Consider the following 20,822-nt stretch of genomic DNA (forward strand, 5'->3'; position numbering starts at 1 on the left):
AGTAACAAATCAAAGATCCTCCCCAGTTTGCATTTGAATATTTATTTAAACTGATCTGCAAAATGACTCTTCATGCTTTAAATGTCTCATCCATGAGCTCATGTGATTTCACTTAAGTGATATTTCTTTCAAAATGTTATTTTAATATTTTTGAAAGAATATTTTTGTTTTGTAAACAATACAGTAAAAACAGTACTTTAATGAAATATTATTATAATTTAAAAGAACTGCTTTCCATTTAAATGTTAAAATGTAATTTATTCCTGTGATCAAAGCTTTTTTTCCATTCATTCCTCCAGTCTTCAGTGTCACATGATCTTCAGAAATCATTCTAATATGATGATGTACTGCTCAAATTTCTTATTTTAAATGTTCAAAAAACATATTATTCCTTGACGAATATAAAGTTCAAAAGAACAGCATTTATTTGAAATAGAAATAATTTGTTACATTATAAAAAAAAAAATCTGTTGCTTTTGATCAATTTATTGCATCATTCCTGAATAAAAGCATGAATAAAAAAAAAAAAAAAAAATTGATAATAATCTAGTATATTATAGTATTCAGCAACTTTCTATATGAGAAGTTTGTTCACCATATATTGCATTGCATAATAAAGTGCATTGCATAATAAAGTTAATAAAGTTACAGTTTGCTTCGAGAAACCTTTTGAACATGCTTCAGATGTGTGTAATGGTGAGTTTGTTGTGTCTGTAGCTGGCTGTCTGCTCTGGAGAGCACAAAGTGGCTGCAGCATCTGTCCCTCCTGCTCAAGGCGTCTCTCCTCGTTGTGAACGCTGTGGACCGCGACCACAGGCCCGTGCTGGTGCACTGCTCAGACGGCTGGGATCGCACCCCTCAGATAGTGGCGCTGGCCAAAGTCCTGCTGGACCCCTACTACCGCACCATCGAGGTGAGCGCCAACATAATGAACAAAAAATGGGGAAGACAAGTAAAATTCCCCCTGAATTATTGCGAGAGGAATTTATAAGCTATATCACATGCTGAAATTTTTTTTTACATAGACAACGGCTTAGAGAAAATGTTACAATATTTATAATGCTGCTCGACCTTAGAGCACAACACACTTTGATTGACATCGATTGAACAACAGAAAGTCGTTTTTCTGCTATAGAAGATAAAAAGGTACAAAAGCTGTCACTGCAGGGCTACCCTTTCAAAAGGTACTAATATGCTCCCTTTAGGGGTAAATAAGGTGACAATTTTGTACCTTTTTTGTGAGAGTGTAGTGTAATATTTGTGTGACTTTTCATAGTCTAATATTTACTAGTAGCAGCTGGATCCAGGAAACAATGTAGAGCCTGGTGTTAACTAGTGGACTCCATGTGGGGTGAGATTACAGCTTTCACACCATCCAAATGGGCCAAACTCTGACATCAAAAGGGAATTGGAGCCGCACCAAAATTATAGTCATTTAAAATATTTTCTCAACCTCTTAAATCATCCAACCAATTCCATTCATTGTATCCACTCAAGACTTTTTATTTTTTTTGTTAACAGGGAAGATCCACCTTTATGCTCCTTATGCCAACGTGCAATATACAGTATTTGAGGGATATTTTAATGGATTGTGATGGTTTCAGGTCCTCTAAGACTCTTTTTACATTCTTTTTTCTGTGGAGTAAGGCTAGATTTAGTTTTAGATTTTTTTTTTCATTCATTTTTCTTTTCAGATTTTGCCTCATTTTAACATGTTTCTCGCTATCAACAGCTGTGATAACAATAAATTGCAAACAAACAAACCTTTATTCATAAAGAACATTGAATTTTAAATCTTTCTAGATCTCTTTTTACTGAGCATGTTTTCTAGAGACTGTCTTTTACCAACTAATAGCAAGCTGTCTGTATGGAAAAAAGTAAATGGAAAACCGGTCAGAAAAGCCCCGGCTGATGTCCGTCATGAAGTTAGTTTTAGAGCTTGAAGATGCAATGAGCTGTCTTACATACTGGAGGAGGCATTACTGTATTTTAGTATAAAATAACATAATACATGTTGTATTCTGGAGGCATTGTGTGATTTGATTTAATATCAAACTGTTGACATCATATAAACAGAAAATCTTCTTTCTGCTCACAGGGTTTCCAGGTGCTGGTTGAGACCGAGTGGTTGGACTTCGGTCATAAGTTCGCAGACCGTTGTGGTCACGGAGAGAATGCGGAGGACTTGAACGAGAGATGTCCTGTCTTCCTGCAGTGGTTAGACTGTGTGCACCAGCTCCAAAGACAATCCCCGTGTTCCTTCGAGTTCAACGAAGCCTTTCTGGTGGGTGAAAGTTGGCAAAAACCTTTCTTTTTAAATATTAAACATGCTTCTTGTACTTTTAAGTAGTTGTTGGAACTAGCTCTGAGTTCTTTTGGTTTTGTGTGTTCAGGTGAAGCTCGTGCAGCACACATACTCGTGTCTGTTCGGGACGTTCCTGTGTAACAGCAGGAAGGAGAGAGAGGACAGACACATTCAGGAAAGAACATGCTCCGTTTGGTCTCTCCTCAGAGCCTCCAACCGCTCTTTCAGAAACATGCTGTATTCCTCTCATTCAGAGACCGTACGTCAACTCCTCTCAATCTGTCTTTTACTCATTACTCACTCATAAGAGGTTATATGAGGTTACAACCGATAGGAGGTTTTTAGTAGCTGATGCCAATGCCCAAAGAGTTTTGTTTGACCTTTGTGTAGTGAGTAAACCTGAAGAGAGGCGTTTACTTGCTTCACAACTCGTGCTTGCATTCCTCTCTAATACTCAAGAGACCCAGAGCTAACTTGTCCTTTAATTTCCTAAAGTCTCTTAAAGCTAGATCACACCGCCCTAACAAAAATGCGTGTTGGATTTTAATTAGGATCAGTGTGTTAACCCTGTTGGTGGGCAGTGTTGTTTGTATTATGTATTCATATTTTTTGTTTAGTTTTTATTTACAAATGTGCTATTTACTCTTAATTTTAGTTTAGTTTTTTATTTTCTATTACATTTCAGCTCTGGTTCTGGTTATTTAGCACTTTAACTTAACAGAGTGTCTATTTACACTAAGTGCAAAAAGCCCGCCTTGTTGGCAGAGGTTATTTACATTAACTCCGCCCACCAGCATGTGATTTTGCTAGCCAGTATTACAAAAGACATTCGATAATCATCAGCTTCAGTGGCGCAGATAAAACGCGTGTCGTACTCTATTTAGATGCAGTGACCCAGGTCCAAATCTGCCTTTTGGCTTTTCCCCCCTTTTTTAAATTTCAAATCTTATCAGAAAAGCATTTATTTTCAATGAAAATGAAGGAAATAATCAAAAAGTTAAAAATACAGTATCGGGTAGGTGTAGGGAGGGATTTATAATCCCAATAAGGTGGTGTCCATTTAATAATTAAAATTGAAATTAAACATTTAACCCTCATAGACCGAGACAACTGTTGTTCTTTAATGTTTAATAACTTTTGAACCGATAATCCTATCTGAATGCTTTAAAAAGTTACGTAAAGCTGAGATTCTCCACGTTCTGGAGATATCCTATTTCTCTCATTTGGATATTCAAAGGCACCATAGTGTACGTGATTACATCATCACATTTTGACAACATTGATTCGTCAGAACCAACCAATGCATTTCGTTCCACCGAGCCAAACAGAAATGATTATTTACGCTTAAGTCCCACCCTCGTGCCCAGATTGATTCAAACTGTCCCATATTCAACCAATAAACATAGGTTTTGGTCTTTTGAACTACTATTTAACATATTTCTTTGGAATTATGAATGAACACAAAGTGAAAGTAAAGTCTGTCGTGTGTGCATGAATACAAACACAAAATAACACATTTGCATGAGAAAACTCTCTGATAAGGCCCAGAAAAACGCACGACAGAGTACTTTGACATAAATCAAAAACAAGGATGAAACAGTAGTACATGTCTGATAAAGCACTGGAATTTATATCTTCGCGTCGCTAGGTGATGTCCCGGTAAAATCAATCAATTCAATTCAATTCAATAAATTTATTGCCATGTCAACAAGTTGATAGGTATTTGTCTTGGTACAACTCTCAGACGTAAATAACTCAAAAAACAAACATCATGAGTACAGAAAACAGACAATGTACACCAACAATACCCAGCAACCAGTAAGATATTAGACCAACACCCCGCAGAAAAAAGACAATACCCATCGGCAGAGAAAAGTGCACAGTGCATACAGTTAATAAAGTGCTGCTAGCAGTCAGTGCAGGTTCAGATGTCTGATAGCCAGAGGGTAAGTGCTGTCTCTGAAATGTGATGTAGAAGTCTTAATACTCCTATATCTTCTTCCTGATGGAAGGAGATTAAAGAGGTGATGAGCAGGGTGAGAGTGGTCCGCTATGATGTTTTTAGCTTTCCTGATTATTCTGGTTGAGAAAAGTGAAGAAAGTGAAGGGAGACTACAGCCTATAATTTTTGATGCTCTGCGTACTACTCTTTCCATCCTAGTTTTGTCCTGAGCGGTTGTGTGACCGAACCAGACAAGCATGGAAAAAGTGAGCACGCTTTCAAAAGTTGACCTATAAAAGTGGGTCATGGCAACTCGGCTGACTCTAAACTTTTTGAGCTGCCGCAAAAAGTGGAGTCGCTGGTGAGCTTTACTGATCTTAAAATTAGTGTTGAGCTCCCATGATAAGGATTCCTGGATTGTGGTCCCCAGGAACTGGAAGGAAGTGACCCTCTCCACCTCCACCCCATTGATGGAGAGCGTAGAGAGGGGACTAGGAGTCCTTCTAAAATCCACAACCAGTTCCTTGGTTTTTGAGATGTTAAGTATCAAGTTATAGCTTCCGCACCATTTCACCAGCCCCTCCACTTCTCTGCGGTAGTCAGACTCATCACCATTAGTAATAAGACCAACTACAGAGGTATCGTCAGCAAACTTAAACAACAAAACTGAACTGGTGTGTGATTGACAGAATTGTGTGTATAAAGAGTACAGAAGTGGAGAAAGGACGCAGCCCTGAGGAGCGCCAGTGTTCAAAAACTTTGACTGTGAGACGTAGTCACCCATTTTAACCACCTGCTTCCTATCGCAAAGAAAGTTAAAAATCCATTTGCAAAGTGATGTTCTAACACCTAGCTCCTGTAAAGTGTTAATTAGCTTCACAGGAACGATGGTGTTGAACGCAGAGCTAAAGTCCACAAAGAGGACACGTACGTATGTAGATTTTGACTCCAGGTGTTGAAGAATAGAATGCAAACAGAGTGAAACTGCATCATCAACACTCCTATTTGCTCTATAAGCAAATTGGTGGAGGTCAAGTGGAATACTGAACAGGTGTTTACATATCAAACACTCAAACACTTTCATAATGACAGAAGTTAAGGCCACAGGCCTATAATCATTAAGACACGAGATTCTATCTTTCTTTGGAACTGGAATGATCACAGCAGATTTAAAACAAGCAGGCACAATACCAAGTTGAAGAGACCAGTTAAAGATGAAAGTGAGGACAGATGTTAATTGATCAGCACAGTGTCTTAAAGTGGCAGTCATTACACCGTCAGGCCCCGCCGCCTTCCTGATGTTCTGCTGATGGAGCAAGATTCTTACATCATGCTCAGAGATAGTGGGTGGAGGGTCACCCTGCTCTCTGTAGCAGGGGGGGGGGGGGGGCAGGTGATTTCCGCTATCAAAACGACAGTAGAAGTCATTAAGCCTCCCAGGAAGAGAGGGGTCACTGACTGGAGTATGTAATCCTGACGCAGATTACAGCCAGCGGATCGATCATGTATATTATGTATATTAAGTAAATAATTCTTATATAGTTCATAAATATAATTTTGTATATTTATTTTTTCTGTTGCACTGTGAATATTACTCACTGTTTGTATTTTTGACAATTTGTGCAATTGTTTTTACTACATGATGCACACTTTGTGTTTATTGTTAATGCTCAGATTTAAATATATTTCTCTGAAGAAAAAAAAAACTTTTTTTGTTTTTATTTAAACACTCTTTCCATTTTCTTTACTCCTTAAACGTTTTTGGACACATCTCTATTGTTAATAAACGAAATAGGCCTGTTTTTCACTTAAAAGGGCAAATAACAGTATTGTAATAGATGGCTATATCTTGCTTGGGGAATGTTATATGTAAACAATATTTTATTTTTAAGTGTAAAACACCCAGATACAACTTTCTAAAGAAAAATATCTTATCTATAACTTTCTGTTTCTGTCTGAGTAAACAGTAAAAAACACCCAACTGTTGCTTGCGTTTTTCTTAATTCTGTAATTTCATTCATTCTTAGAGAAAACAAAAAGAAAATTGAGACTTTAAATTAGTTAAACTTAAACTGTAAGTTATCCTGTTTATAATGATATATGATGCTTGATGCTGACTGCTAGAATAGGTATGAAAAACAAAAAAAAGTGCAGTTGTGTCAGGCACCCCAAAAATGTTCTAGTTCTTTTTGTTATTATTGCATTCTGTTTTATAATGTACTACAATACTGAGGTGCAGATAATTGCCATTATTTGCAATAAGTAGTATAAATAGCAGAAAATCCTGCTATTTTAACATAGTGTAAATAGAATCAATAGCTAGTGAAAATAGCCGCTTCCTTAACTTTAACTAAATGAAAATTAAAAATGAAATAAAATAAGTTTTGTTTTTGATGAAAAATTTATATTTATTTTATTCATTTTATTAGTTTTATTAAGGTAATTTTTATCAATTTTAATAGCTTTTATTTAAAATAATGTAAATGTTATTGTAAAACTGCACTCTTGGTGGGTCAAACTGATGATGATAACCAACTTGGAAAATATGGAAATAGCCTCTTTTTTTTGCAACATTGTTTTTTTCTCTCTCAAACTTTCAGTTTCATTTATATATTGATTAACGGGTTGATAAGATCTTAAAAACTTGATGAAAGCTTGTTTTGTGCCTTTTTCTCTTATTTCTGCTTTAATTTGATCAACTTAAAGGAGCATTGCGTAGGTTCTGAAATTTCTAACCGTTACTGACACCAGTGGCCGTTAGAGGAACTGCAGCCAGTCTCATGCTCGTTCTCAGTGCGCAGTGCGCACGCTCTTTTTTTTTTTTTTTTATTTTTTTTTTTTTTACTTACGAGGAGTGTCCGTGGGTGTCTGAATTGTGCTGGAGGCTGGTCGCTTCTTTCCATCCGCAGAGTCCATTTGAAAACACTTGCCGCTGCTTACTATAATGGCTGGCGTGCCGTACGGTTGTAAGCCCAAGTAGACGAGAACGCGCATGACGTCACATTTTGTGAATTTTCGCGCCAATTCGGGCCCGACTCCTCCACACACAATTGAGCCTACAGGCTGATAGAGGCAACCGTGGTGGACAGTCGAGGTGTCATTCTTTTTTTAACATCATGGTTGGCTCATACATGTACAAATGAAAACTCTATCTTAAAGATTTTTTTAAGTAAAAACCTCCACATAGCTCCTTTAACTAAATACAACATGTGAATTTTCTGAAACCTCTCAGAAACCTGTCTGAGTAATTTTTCATTCCTAGATCCAAAATCCAAGTCTTTATGCAAAATCTTTCTTTCCTTTTTCTTTCTTTCTTTCTTTCGGTGTGAAATATGAAAGTGAAAAAGTGAAAATATCACCTGGGCATTTCGATTTTTGCACAATTTCAATCATCTATTTATATTCTGTCTGCTGTTCCTACTAGGTGCTTCATCCTGTGTGTCATGTACGCAATCTCATGTTATGGACAGCAGTTTACCTACCCAGCTCTTCACCCACAACTCCTTCTGATGACTCCTGCGCCCCCTACCCTGCACCTGGTGCCAACCCTGAGGACCAGCCCCTCAGCAGGTACTTTGTTTATTTGTTTGTGTGTTTCAATCTAAAATACTTCTCTTTAAGAATGGAATACACTACACAATTGTTGCCCCGATTTGCACTGAATGAGTCAGAGCTAGTTGCCTTAAGTTAGACCCGTCTGCTGAGTTAAGATGATGTATTTCATAGAAAATCATGAAGTGTATGTTTACAGACTTTATTTTTTTAGCTTCATACTATGATTCCATCCAGTCAGAGATCAAACATGTGTGATACTTTGAGCCAATTTTAGAACATGTTTTGTTTACATTTGTCATGCATATCCTAGCAACGAGTCACATGTTTCTGTGTTTATTGTTTGGAATATCCTGAAAATCTGGTTGTGTATAATCTGTTCAGATTATAAAGGCGGTCGCACACTGAATGAGAAGCGCAGTGCAGAGTCGCGTCACGTGTTTAAAATTCGAACACATTATTTTCTATGAGTGAACGGTGGCGCAGTTCGGCCGGTGTGCGACTGCCTGTTGTGTAGTGTATTCCAACTTTTACAGAGGTAAAATGTAATGTAAATTGAGTTTCATGTTGACTTTAACATTTGGAAGCCTTTTAGTTTTTAGAAATAAAGTTGTGAGCTTTTTTCGGTCCCGCAGGCGTCCTAAAACCCGCTCCTTTGAAAACCTGCCCAGTGCTTGTGAAGTCGGAAACCCACTTTCCTCTAATCGACGTTCCAGCGACCCAAGTTTGAATGAGAAATGGCAGGACCATCGCAGGTCTCTGGAGCTCAACATCGGGACAGGAGCTGACGTTGCTGCATCTCCGGACTCAGATGAGAGGGTCAATGGACAAACCGTGGTGGGGCTTATGGGAACATTGCCCAATGGGGGCACAGAGAATGGGGAGGGGCTTGGGGATGTCAGGTTGCCAATGATGGAGGGTGTTGATGAGGCGGAGCTAACAGTTGGTGTAGCTGTGGGCCAAATGGAGAACATTCTCCAGGAAGCTACAGAAGATGAATCGGCACTAGATATTCGCAGAGACACAAAGACAGACCACACTAACAAAACCTCCGCTCTAAATGGCCAGAGTGAAATTGTTGCACATTCAGAAGAGGCACAACTGAATTCTGAAGCTCAAGGGGGCAAAGCTAAAAGCCTTGGAGATGCAAATGTCAATGGACATTTTTCACAAGATGGTAGTTCTGAAGCATCTTCTGCTCTCAGCCAGGAAACCTCGGGAAGCCCAGACTCAGAAGAAGCACTGGAGAAATACACGATACAAGAACACAATTCTTCATGTAACACAAAAAATTTCCCTCCCCATGACCTCAGGACTGTGAGTAACGGTCATGGGCAAGAAACCATTGAGCTGGAGAAACGTCTTTCTCTTTTGGAGAGCTCCACAGAGACGCTTACGGAGGACTTATGCGTTCGGCCTGAGAGTCTGGGACCCTTAACTATTCCACCTCCTCTTAGAGCCCTCGCCGAATCATCGTGCCTCAAACAGGGTCTCCGCACCTCAACCGACCGCAGGACTTTAAGCAACACCCCCAAACAGCCGTCTCTCAGTGCCTTTCCTCCCACCACTGACCTCCTCCACCCCGTGTGCAACGGAGACACCCCCGACCTCGAGCCCTCTACGCCACAATGGGCAACGCGCACAAACGGGGAACGGGCTGCACTCAGCCGACAAGTATCTCTCGCCAGCTGCGGCTCGCTGACCCTCCACGCACGGGGCACCTGCTCCCACCACCGCTGCCTGCACTTGGGGTTTCTGGGCCGGCCGAGCTTCAGCCCCCCAGAACCCCCTTCAGCCCGGAGCCATCTGGACGATGACGGGTTGACCCTGCACACAGATGCCATTCAGCAGCGGCTGCGGCAGATAGAAGCCGGTCACCAGCTGGAGGTGGAAGCTCTGAAGAGGCAGGTACAGGAGCTCTGGAGCCGTCTGGAGAGCCACCAGGCCGCTGGGATGCTGCGACTCAATGGAGACATGGGTGATGAAATGGTGAGCACTGAACACTCAGTGTTTTTGCTCGTATGGCTTGGGTTTGGTGTATAAGACATGTTTGATTTATCTTTAGAGATAAATAATCTTTTTCTTTCTGTCAGACCTCAATCGCAGACTCCGACTTCAACCTGGAGCCCAACTGTCTGTCCCGCTGCAGCACTGAACTCTTCTCTGAGGCCAGCTGGGAGCAGGTGGACAATCAGGACACTGAGGTACACACTATTATCATGATATAAAACTTTTTCTGATATACGGAGGGAGACTACAAGGTATACTCACAAGTTTGGGGTCAGTACAATTTTTTTTTTTAAATATTTGACTAAGTAGCCTCTTCTGCTCACCAAGGCTGCATTTAGAATCAGAATCAGAAAGAGCTTTATTGCCAAGTATGCTTGCGGATACAAGGAATTTGTTTTAGTGACATAAGCTTCCAGTACACAGAGACAACAACACAGACACACACAAAAAAAAATTGTTGATTTGATCAAAAATACAGTCAAGTCAGTAGTATTGTGGAATATTATTATAATTTCAAATAACTGTTTTCTATTGTAATAAATTTTAAAATGTAATTTATTTCTGTGATTCAGCATCATTACTCCAGTCTTGAGTGTCACATGGAAACTGATAAGTTTTTTAATGTGATGAAAAGAAAGTTCAAAGGAACAGTATTATTTATTCAAAATAGAAATCTTGTTACATTATAACTGTTTTTACTGTCACTTTTGATCAGTTTCATGCATCCTTCCTGAAAGTATCAATTTCTTTAAAATAAATGAACAATAGACTATTTATGAAAATATAGCATGTAAAAATATTTCTTCTGATTAAAAAACTAAACAAAAAATTTGACCATATTTACTTAATATTTACTTAAAACACTGCTGCACTTGTTGAGAATGATTCCTTCCAAAGATTGATTAGAGTGCTTGTTTTTTTAATATTTAATCAAAATGTAATTAAGTCATCATGACTTTATGAATGCGATTTTATGTTGCGTTTAAGGTTATTATGAGGTCTTTTATTGGTCTTTCATTCAGAGCCTATTATTTATTGTTGCAGGTGACCCGGTGGTACCCGGACCATCTGGCCGCTCAGTGCTACGGCTGTGAGAGAGGATTCTGGCTGGCCACTAGAAAGCACCACTGCAGGTAAAGCAACACCACAGACTATCACACAGATGCATTAGTGTTGACTCATTTCCTTGACGTCTCTGAAAAACCTTCTTTTTTCCTCTCTAAAATTCCTCTGCCTCCGGTCAGTCAGTAAACAGAACAATTTGGCGAAATGTTTCATGATTTAGTCCTACCTCATTACAGCAGCATTTGTAAACAGAGCAGATTAAACAAACTACTAGAACTGGTGCAGACTGGTCAGTGAGTAAACCGCTAAACACTCTAGAATCAACATGTAGGGCGCACGCCAGCGATGTGGGAAGCTTCATAAGATTTTAAACGAATCGCGATACAGTTTGGCGTAAGAGTTTATATGAATGTATCTCTGAGGGGAGCTGACTATCATCAGAAGAGTTTAGATGTGCTGTGTCCCAATTCGCCTACTGATACTATGCCCTAAAAGTATGTACTCTTTTTGTGAAGAATAAGTACATACTTGAGTATTTAGTAGAAAAGTAAGAAAGTTTTGGGACATACTACTTAGTCATAGCTGTGTCTTTAACGGACACTCTGTTGCTTAGTTAAGTGTCACACACTTTTTGTCACAGTTAACATCTTCCACATTTTGTTTAATTTGATTTCCTACTGTATTGGAGAGAAAGCTAGTACCTGCTAGCCGTGGGTCTATCATGCCCAGAACTCTCTCATGCTCATGTGTTTGCTTAATGATGCGTTTAAAAGTTGATGACCAAACTTTTTTCATCAGGTAAGACATTGATTATTTATCACTCAAATCCGTTCATCTACCTGTCCATTGGTCGTGTATATCCGCCATGTTTGTAGTTTCTTAACACTTTTAATGCGTGTTTGTAGTTCTTATTGAATCTTCGTCAACCGCACAATATGTCAGAACATTCTGTTTTTGCTTCAGATGTTGAAATTATACAGTCTAATTTAGATTAAAAACTGCTCGTGCTGCCATGCATACAGCATACAGCCTAATTTTAAATGAAAAGAACACAGGTAAAGCCTTAGTTTGTTTATATGAAGAGATTTCTCTTATTTGTGTTGGTTATTTATTTGATTTGGGGTTTGTTTAAAAATTTGTATTTACGGTAGTTTTGCTACTGGACACATTTCAGTTTCACAAAGAAATATGCATCATTTTGTCCAAGCAATAATAAAAGAACACTTTTTCATTTAGAATTTAATTTTAAATCTCATTTTGTTAAAGAAAATCAAATCGTTAAATCAGTATCGTGAATCATATCGCATCATGAGTTTTTATTTTATTTATCGTTTTTATTTCTCTCAACTCTTTCTGCCATTTTGGCCACCATGCATTCTGGGATTGTTTGTTGGCTCAAAGCGTCCTGAGAATTGGGCCTAAGACTATTTGGCCAGTGATGACTTCAAATGCTGTCTAGTTAGAAATCTCACTAGGTTTTAAACTACTAGGATTTAAAGCTGATTTTTCCTCTTGTACCACAGTGGCAAGGAGCATATGGAAGAGGTTTGGTGAGAACTGCCCTGTCTCTGTCATTCTCAGGCTCTTGTACGTCCCATTAACCCTGCATCGCTTCAAAGTGACCTAACCCTCATCTCTTCTCCTCCGTCTCTTCACGGGGGCTCTCTGTTATCGTTTGGGGGAGAAATGTTTATTGAGCATCAAATCAGCATATTAGAATGATTTCTGAAGATCATGTGACACTGAAGACTGGAGTAATGATGCTGAAAATTGAGCTTTAATCAAAGCAATAAATTAGATTTTACAATACATTAAAAAATATAAAACAGTTATATTAAATAGTAATATTTCATAGATTTACAGTTTTTTTTAATCAAATAAATGCCGCTTTAGTGAGCATAAGACTAATTTAAAAAACATTTTTAAAAAATCTTACAGACCCCAAATTTTTGTACTGTAAATAAAAAGATATGATCTTAGGGAAAAATAAAACACTGTAAAAGTGTTAAATATGGACACTTGAAATCACTTTATAATGTTAGTGTTTTTTGGACCACTACCAGTCATAATTCAGCTTTTCATAACCATTTTCCACATTCCATCTGATCTTTTGAGCCATTAAGAGTATTTTCCATTTGTGAAAGACCTGTAATGACTGGTGCATTGCACGTGAAATGAGTTCAGGTTTGCAATGTAAATGAGGGTCATGTTCATGTGCTTTGTGCTACATAAGAGCTAAAAAGCCCTGTTTTCAGTGGACTGGAGGTTCATGTGATTGACTCTGTGGAGGCTCTCTTCTCTTTGCATGTGTGTGTGGTGTATGATGGTAATATATGAAAAGCTGCATGTTTGTGTGTGGGTTCTGTATAACACACAGCGTGTGGCGCTGTTGATGCACCTCTTCTCACTCCTTTGTGATTAATCAAATGTTTTCTTGCAGTAAATCTGCATGGGCTTTGTTTTGTCCAGAAATGAAGCCCTTCCCACATTTAACACTGTTATTTCCTGTTCAAGATATGGTGGAGATTTTAATATATGTATTTGATACAATGTTTTTTGTTTTGTTTTTTTGTTTTTTTAATTGGGGCTGGTGGGCAATTATCAATTGTTTTTTTAATTAACTACTTTTAGATGAAAGTTTAAGATCTTCGTATTTTTTTATTAAATGAAAAAATATTAACGTTTTTGTTCCAAAATGTAGTGCATTCAGATTTAATGCATTCAAATAATCTCAAGACAGTGAAATATTATAAATGTTTTTTATATCTTCTTTATGTTATATTTTATGTTTTAAGCTTCTTTTTTAAACTCTTTCTCTGCTGCCCCCTGCAGGAATTGTGGGAATGTGTTCTGTGGCAGCTGTTGCGATCACAAGATCCCGGTGCCAAGCCAGCAGTTGTTTGAGCCCAGTCGTGTGTGTAAGTGGTGTTTCAGCAGCCTGCAGCCTCCCGCTCCGCCTCTGAACATTGAGCTGGACAAACCCATCACCGCCAGCTCCAACTGATCCCAGACGGACAGCTGCTGAGGACACGGCACCAGACCGAGCCTCCCGAAGGGAATCATGTATATATGGAACATGTGGAAAGCAGAGGAGGCTTAGCACTTTCGATGAAACTTGTCCTGTACCTGCTGCATAGAGGGAAGCTTTTCTCCGACGGCCAGCGGACGGTGTGCAAAAGTAGGATTCCTTCACTCGTTATCTCACAAAGATAGATTATCAGTGATGTTCCTGAGAAAAGGTGCTTTTGGGACGAGACCGCAAGATCCTAGCTTTGTTTTTGGGTTCTCATCTCTTTCAACAATCTGCTTCGCGGGCTTTTCGTTTTCTTTTTGAGGTGATTCTGGACGCCACAGCATTCAGCCTCTCGAACGCATTGGATTTCCCAATTAATTCCAGACTTTTTTCTCAAATAGAAAGCATTCTCCCTATGGTTGATGTTGACTGTGTAGTGACGGGCCGCTAGATGGCGCTCTTGTTTTTTCTGATCTGCTGAGTGGACGTTGGCTGACGTTTTCACTAGTGCATTTTTTTTTTTTTTTGTAACATAAATGAGATAATATATTAGAATGATATACGAATGAGACATATAGCATTTAAGATGAGAAATTGTATAGAATTCTTGAATAGTGGCTCACTAAATTAGTCACCAAATATAAGTTGTGTTGTTGTTTTTTTTCCCCAGTTGTAGCCATCCGAGGTTATTCTTTTTAATGTATTTCTTATGTTTCTCCCAGCGACGCTGAACAGGGGATTTGAGATGTTTTCTGTGGAGAGGGATGTTGTATGTGATATGCTGCAGTAGGGCCCTGGATGCTGTTTTTTTTGCTCCCAACACTTATTTATTATCAGCTTTATTTCGTTCTGAATCGTATGTTCAATCCTGCAGGATAATCAGTGTTGATGGGTTTGAGCTGCGTTTGCACTGAGGATGAAGCCCTTTCCACACACACACACACACACTCATCACAATCAAAGTCTCTCTTGTTTCGCTTCCCATTTTCTTTTCTTTTTAGAAGTTCATTCAGACAATTCCCCCAGTCAGGAGTTCACCTGATAATACATTTACTATTTACTCACACATGGTTTTTTTTTTTTTTTTTTGCTTAATTTTTTTTTACTAAAAATTTGGATTTTGGAGACTTCTTAATGTTTTTTTTTTGGGGGGGGGGGGGGGGGTGTTGGAGCTTGACTGATGTGATCACTTTGAAAAAGAGTGGCATAAATCTTTAAAAAATCGTGTAAGTGGCAAGAGGGTGAGTAAATAATGACCATGTTTTCCGGTGAACTATATAACCTTGTCATGGGTGACTCCAGTGCCGTGATGATGGGCGTTAATTCCTAAAGCTGGTGACATCTGTATGTTTTCAGTGCCGGCAGTGGGACAGCTTTTGCATTAACGCCAATCCATGAATGTGAATTTTTTTTGTTTTCCAGAAAGAGTAAATTCCATGGGATTATATTTTGCACATTGGTAATCATCAGAAATACACTGTCGCAGATTTCTGTAATAATAAAACAAAGTGGAATTCCAATGGAAGCGACTGCTGGACTCATTTCACCGATCTGATCAGTAGAAGACGTACAAATGCATGTCTTTAGTGTGAGCTATGGCAAGGATTCCCAAACTGTTTTGACAGCCTTTTTGAGCTATTTTTTTTTTAGCCTCTTTGGGCTAAAGTATTTACTATTTTTAAAGAGATAATTTCACTATTTTACCATTTTCATGTTCAAGGTTCTCTGTTGGTTAACGTTCACATGCAGGTATAGAATTAAAATTATATATATATATTCATATATGTATGGTATATGTTTAGTTTTTATTGCATTTTATATTCTGACTTTTTTTTTAATTTCTTTTTAGTTTTAATTTTCATTTGACTTTTTTCAGATTTAATTAACTCCCTCACAAACTCCAGTTTGTGAAGCTCTGATTTACGAAACACTTTAAATAACATTGCATATTAAAGCTGAAAAACATGATGGTTATCTGACTCTAGTGTAAGTAACCTGGCTCCATTGAAGTTGTTAATGTAAAAACTTCCTCCAAACCTATAAAGGCTTTTAACGTGAACATTGTCAACAATATTTAAAATAATGAACCAGTGTTAAATTAAATGTCATGTAAATGTGCACAAACAAAGAAAAAAAACACCCTAAATATGCAAATAATTTGGGTTATTGAAGTGGTTCTCGGTTTAAAAATGTTCGAGAAATGTAGTGCATGAATGTTTGATAAGTTAAGCATATTGCACCTGATTGACAGACTGTAGCATTACAGTAACCTGCTGGTCTTCACATCAGAAATAGGCTTGTTTCATTATTAATTTTGCAACACGTTTAGCATTTCCATCCGTTTATCACATGATCATGTGCTTTAATTCTGACACATGAAAGAAAGACTTGACACCAGGGGAACTGTGTATGGCTCATACTTTAATAAGGTTTAATATAGTTTAATTTCTTTATACAAAAAGAAAGTTTAAATGTAAGCAGCCTTATTAGTTGAAAAACATCGATTATCAGTATTAATGTAGAAGTACACGACGGGACGTCCCATAAACCAAGTCAGAATTTAGTCATGCGTTTGCTCACAATTACCCATGAACTCAAAAAGCCTCTAACTGAGCTGCTTCATATTCCACGAGGAACGAGAGAAGAGCTTCTACAAACCCTCAGGGCCACCGGACACTGTTTCACTCACAGCTGAACAGGACGTCCGTTAACAGAGAAGCAGCGGACATTTCCAGACTTGCTGCTGTGTCGACGAAAATACCATAAGTTCACTTGAACAGCACAAGGACACTTGTAGCGAGAACATGACGTGTCTCTTTAAAAAGATTTACAAGCTCAGACACTGTTAGCATAAAAATATACAGTGTGCAGTAGGTTGGATAATGTCAGTCAAGTAGAGCTTAAAAAAATGGACATTAGGAGCAGCCGAATTGACTGTTTACCACATTAGCATACAACATACATGGAATAAAACCTTTTCTGTGCTCTTCTCTAGGAAACCCATTTCAACTGTCTATACAAACAGTTTTATAGCATAAAAAATAGACTCAATAGCTTCATCAGTCAAGTTCCGTTTAGCTATAAAAATTGAAATCACCATATTTACAATGTGCTAATTTAGTTAAAGGAATATTCCGGGTTCAGTATAAATGGAGAGCATTTGTGGTCTACTGTCCGTTACCATAGGCCTTAATTTCAACTAAACCAAAAATGGTGGTTAACTTGCAGTAAGAGAGTTGATAAATGTACATTTTATGCCTCATCAGTGTACATTAGGGTCAGTAGATTGATCATTTTCACACAGGGATATTCACAATAAGACTGTTTACATGAAGAAAACAACAATCTACAGCAGTCCTACCACTAAATGGGTGATTAAGCCACTTTATAGTTAAAAAAAAAAAAATATATATATATATACAGTCGACATTAGCCATCGACTTCCAAATTATTTTTTTATTTTGCTACCATCAACTGTTTTGTTAACCAGGGTCATTTTTGGCGAAATGATCCAAGAAACCAAAGGTAAATATGGTAAAAATTTTAACAGGTATCAACATACATTTACCAATCTATGAATCAGTAAACTGTGAAAACTCTTGGAATACAGGTTTTATAAAATGTTGTGAATGAGGTATTAAATAAATATGCATTCATTTGCATACATTTCCAAAACAGAATTCAGAGAATTGGCAGGGTCGAATTTTGTTGAAATTGAATTGATGTTTTCACAGACAGGATTTTGGATTTCCCTTTTTTATCACTCAAGTTTTAGAAATAAAATGTTATAGGCCGAATTATATATGAACAAACCCCTCTGTAAAAACCTTCCAGGATATAGATAGGAATGAAACTGGAAAATGAAAAGTGGAAAAAACTCATTTCGAGTAAATGGATAGTGTATATTATGATTTAAATCTACTGATGCTAATAGATATAGAAAATAGAAAAGTGCAAAAACATTTTTTTTTACTTAAAAGAAAAAGATTGTAAAAAGTGGGGGACAAGTCAAAATAATTCATCATTAAATGCCACAAAACGCTGTTGCTAGAGCTTATAGTCCTGAACCAGGAATATTCCATCAAAGTCTTTCCCCTTAAAAACTGCAGTGGTTTTTCTTCACAACGGGCCTTCATGAACGCTTGGAGCATGGACAGGGTTTACAACATCAGCATAATGTCCCAGACTCTGGGGCTGCGAGTGAATAACATGGCTTTGTTCACGGTTACAGGCATGAGATGATATAGTTCTGAGTTTTACGAAGCGCCTGTTAAAAGGACATGTCCATCCACGCGGGAAGTGGACGATGGCTCTTACGTCATCCCTCCGGGACGCTCTCAGACTGAAGACTGGTCCCAAACCTACACCACCACCAGGATAAAGAGGTCACTTCAACACTTCAACAGGCTGCCTGCCCTGTCTGACGCAGATCAGCTCAGAAACATCATTACTGCTGCATTACTGCTGCTGAGCATCCTGTTTGAGGCCATAACTAGAAGGAATTTAACTACAAAGCAACGGATGTTCATGCATTTGAGCATGCATGAACATCGTCAAACCTGATGTCTGGATCCCTAAGAGGATACACAGTTTACGTGGCAGTGTCTCATGCGTACCTTGTTGACGGGGGTCAGCTGGGTGCGAACAGAGCTAGTGTGATGGCGTGAACGCTCCCGGTCTCTCTCGCTGCCGCTGCTCTCGAAGCGCCCGGGCGATCTCTCCCTGCGGCTGTCTAGTACAGCCCGACCGGGCGACTTCTCGCGCTCCAGAGGCCGGGCTGGAGATTTGTCCCTCCTGAACTCTGTGCGGCCCTCGCGGTAGCGGTGAGGGGTGCTGGGCTCGCGGTGCAGAGGCCCCTCCTGGGCCCCGGGACCCGAGGCCAGGCGCTTGGAGATGTGCTCGTTGTAGGTGGGCGGCCCGCGCTTGTTTGGGCTGCTGTGAAGATTTGGGTAAATGCATGATGCTTTGACTGCACACAAGATTTATACAGTTTGTGAACATGAAATATCGATGAAGCAGTAAGTGACTCAAGACCACATGTGATGTGATTCTACCACAAGTAAAGGATGTTTTTAGCGAGAATCCCGTGGTAAGATCACTAACAGTAGCAGCAATATCATAGCTATTGAAGCTTATTTCTGCCACAGAATAAAAATATAAATCATATAAACTTTCTGCGAGTTTTTTAAGTTATAAATATCAATTGCAAGTTTACATCTTCCAATTCTGAGATTACATCTCGCAAATCTGACATTTGTCTTAGAATTCTGTTTACATCCCGCAATTCTTTTTTCCCCTCTGAATATTTAGACACCTGAGCTGATTGCATGAATTCAGAATTGTGCCATTTAAACTTGCATTGCTAGATATAAACTTACAATTCTGAGAAAAAATCTGAATTGTCTGATAATAAAGTTGCCTTTAACTTAATATATTTTTATTCTGTGTGACAAAAAATAAGCTCATATAGATAGCAGACATTGAATAGTTATATGTACTTTTTACTGTGTACTTTTTACTTATTTACTGGGATTAGAAACGGAAAAGAAACAACTGTTCCAGACTGAATGTTACTTTTAAAAGATGGATACCAGCTAACAACATTATTATTTTGTTCACATCATTTTTAATCCAAAAGAACAACCATTTAACAGTAAACTTTCAGATTTACATCACTTCCTGTTGACTGAATCTTTTCATTGCCTAAAGTTCACACACACACAGTGTGTGTATATATATATATATATATATATATATAAAATTTATCTCTTAGCAGTTAACTGAAAATAAGTTTAAGTTGAAGTAAAATTACTGAAACTAAAACTAATAAGTAAATAGCAAATTTATTAAAACTTCAACTAAAATTATACAATTTAAAGCTATTTTAAAAACCTTAATGAATACTATAATATATAAATAATGCAAAAATAACAGCTCACAACTGACTGTATTGACCATTATAGATTATGTACCTAAAATGTGTTTCCGGTTCTGTATTTTTTAATCCCTGACTATTTATAATAATCACAAAATATAATTCTTCCAATAAATAATATAGTTCATTAGAATGCTATTTTAATGGATTATAGTTGTCAAGTAGTTTAGTTATTTGCTGCATTAATATAGAATGTGTGGTAACAGGTTAAATCAGCAAATATACCACATCCGATTTTCAAACGTTCACTCTGAATGTAAAGCCAGAATATCACTCTAATAAATCGTCATAACCCACACCTCCTGCTCGAACCGGTCCTCTGCAGTTCCCCAGACTCCCGCACCAGGCTGCCCTTACAGCAGATGACCCGCAGTTTGTTCTGATAGGACGAGGCCAGATAAATGGCACCAGACGATATGGCAGGACCCAGATAACGCGGGTTAGGAATGTCCAGGTGAACGAGACTCGGAGGCCTGTTTTAAAGAGGATTTACAGTCACTCTCAAGTTCTAATGTTATTTTTGCTGTCTTATATGCATGCATGTTGCTAAACATCCTACCCAAGAGCTGCATGGCCCTGAATCTCAATAACATCCAGCGAGTTGAAGTAGGTCACAAACAGGTACGGCTCTCTGAATGCTGGAAACAGACAGATGCTTCAGTTATTGATCCTGAAGATCCTCATCACTCTGTTTTACACATTTCGGTTTGTAACAAATGGAAAACTGGCTACCGAATGTTAGAGGAAGACGACTCCATTTGAAATCATCAGGGCGACTTCTTCGGCCGTAAGCATCCACAAACACACCAATCTCTGTTATCAGAAATAAGACATTTAAAGAAAAATAATGCAGAAACTGCTTTTGATCATTAAAATTTTACTAAACCTTAAAAAAAAGAAATTCTAATTTGGGAATTTGGAAAACGAAAATTTTGAATCTGAGAAAAAAATATATATATATATATACACAGTGGGGCTCAAAAATTTGGGCACCCCTTGC

General features: G+C 38.2%; 2 protein-coding genes and 1 long non-coding RNA gene across 12 annotated transcripts in view; 1 reads left to right on the forward strand and 2 right to left on the reverse strand.

Annotated features, from left to right (window-relative positions):
- Window positions 1-14,964, forward strand: part of LOC132114960 (myotubularin-related protein 3-like) — a 56,490-nt gene extending 41,526 nt beyond the window's left edge. For 2 of the 5 annotated variants that reach the window (XM_059523362.1, XM_059523363.1), the window contains 9 exons: window positions 718-913; window positions 2,099-2,284; window positions 2,394-2,564; window positions 7,672-7,817; window positions 8,435-9,788; window positions 9,893-10,003; window positions 10,854-10,942; window positions 12,398-12,424; window positions 13,707-14,964. In XM_059523362.1, the coding sequence (XP_059379345.1) occupies window positions 718-913; window positions 2,099-2,284; window positions 2,394-2,564; window positions 7,672-7,817; window positions 8,435-9,788; window positions 9,893-10,003; window positions 10,854-10,942; window positions 12,398-12,424; window positions 13,707-13,878 (2,452 nt within the window). In that variant the 3' untranslated portion in view covers window positions 13,879-14,964. Of the gene's footprint in view, window positions 1-717; window positions 914-2,098; window positions 2,285-2,393; window positions 2,565-7,671; window positions 7,818-8,434; window positions 9,789-9,892; window positions 10,004-10,853; window positions 10,943-12,397; window positions 12,462-13,706 lie in introns of all 5 variants that reach the window. The other 3 variants (XM_059523364.1, XM_059523365.1, XM_059523366.1) reach the window with 2 other exon arrangements.
- A 93-nt stretch (window positions 14,965-15,057) lies between these two features.
- Window positions 15,058-15,894, reverse strand: LOC132115267 (uncharacterized). The gene is made up of 2 exons (XR_009425462.1): window positions 15,755-15,894; window positions 15,058-15,538 (listed from the first exon to the last, which is right to left on the reverse strand). It is a non-coding gene; the product is annotated as an uncharacterized LOC132115267 (long non-coding RNA).
- Window positions 15,895-18,017: 2,123 nt separating this feature from the next.
- The window catches only part of LOC132114962 (citron Rho-interacting kinase-like), a 56,525-nt gene continuing 53,720 nt past the window's right edge, over window positions 18,018-20,822 (reverse strand). For 3 of the 6 annotated variants that reach the window (XM_059523372.1, XM_059523369.1, XM_059523367.1), the window contains 5 exons: window positions 20,555-20,635; window positions 20,382-20,460; window positions 20,122-20,295; window positions 18,504-18,822; window positions 18,018-18,248 (listed from right to left, as the gene is read on the reverse strand). In XM_059523372.1, the coding sequence (XP_059379355.1) occupies window positions 18,225-18,248; window positions 18,504-18,822; window positions 20,122-20,295; window positions 20,382-20,460; window positions 20,555-20,635 (677 nt within the window). In that variant the 3' untranslated portion in view covers window positions 18,018-18,224. Of the gene's footprint in view, window positions 18,249-18,503; window positions 18,857-20,121; window positions 20,296-20,381; window positions 20,461-20,554; window positions 20,636-20,822 lie in introns of all 6 variants that reach the window. The other 3 variants (XM_059523371.1, XM_059523368.1, XM_059523370.1) reach the window with 2 other exon arrangements.

This window comes from Carassius carassius, chromosome 34, assembly GCF_963082965.1.
Source record: "Carassius carassius chromosome 34, fCarCar2.1, whole genome shotgun sequence".
NCBI classification, from domain to species: Eukaryota; Metazoa; Chordata; class Actinopteri; order Cypriniformes; family Cyprinidae; genus Carassius; species Carassius carassius.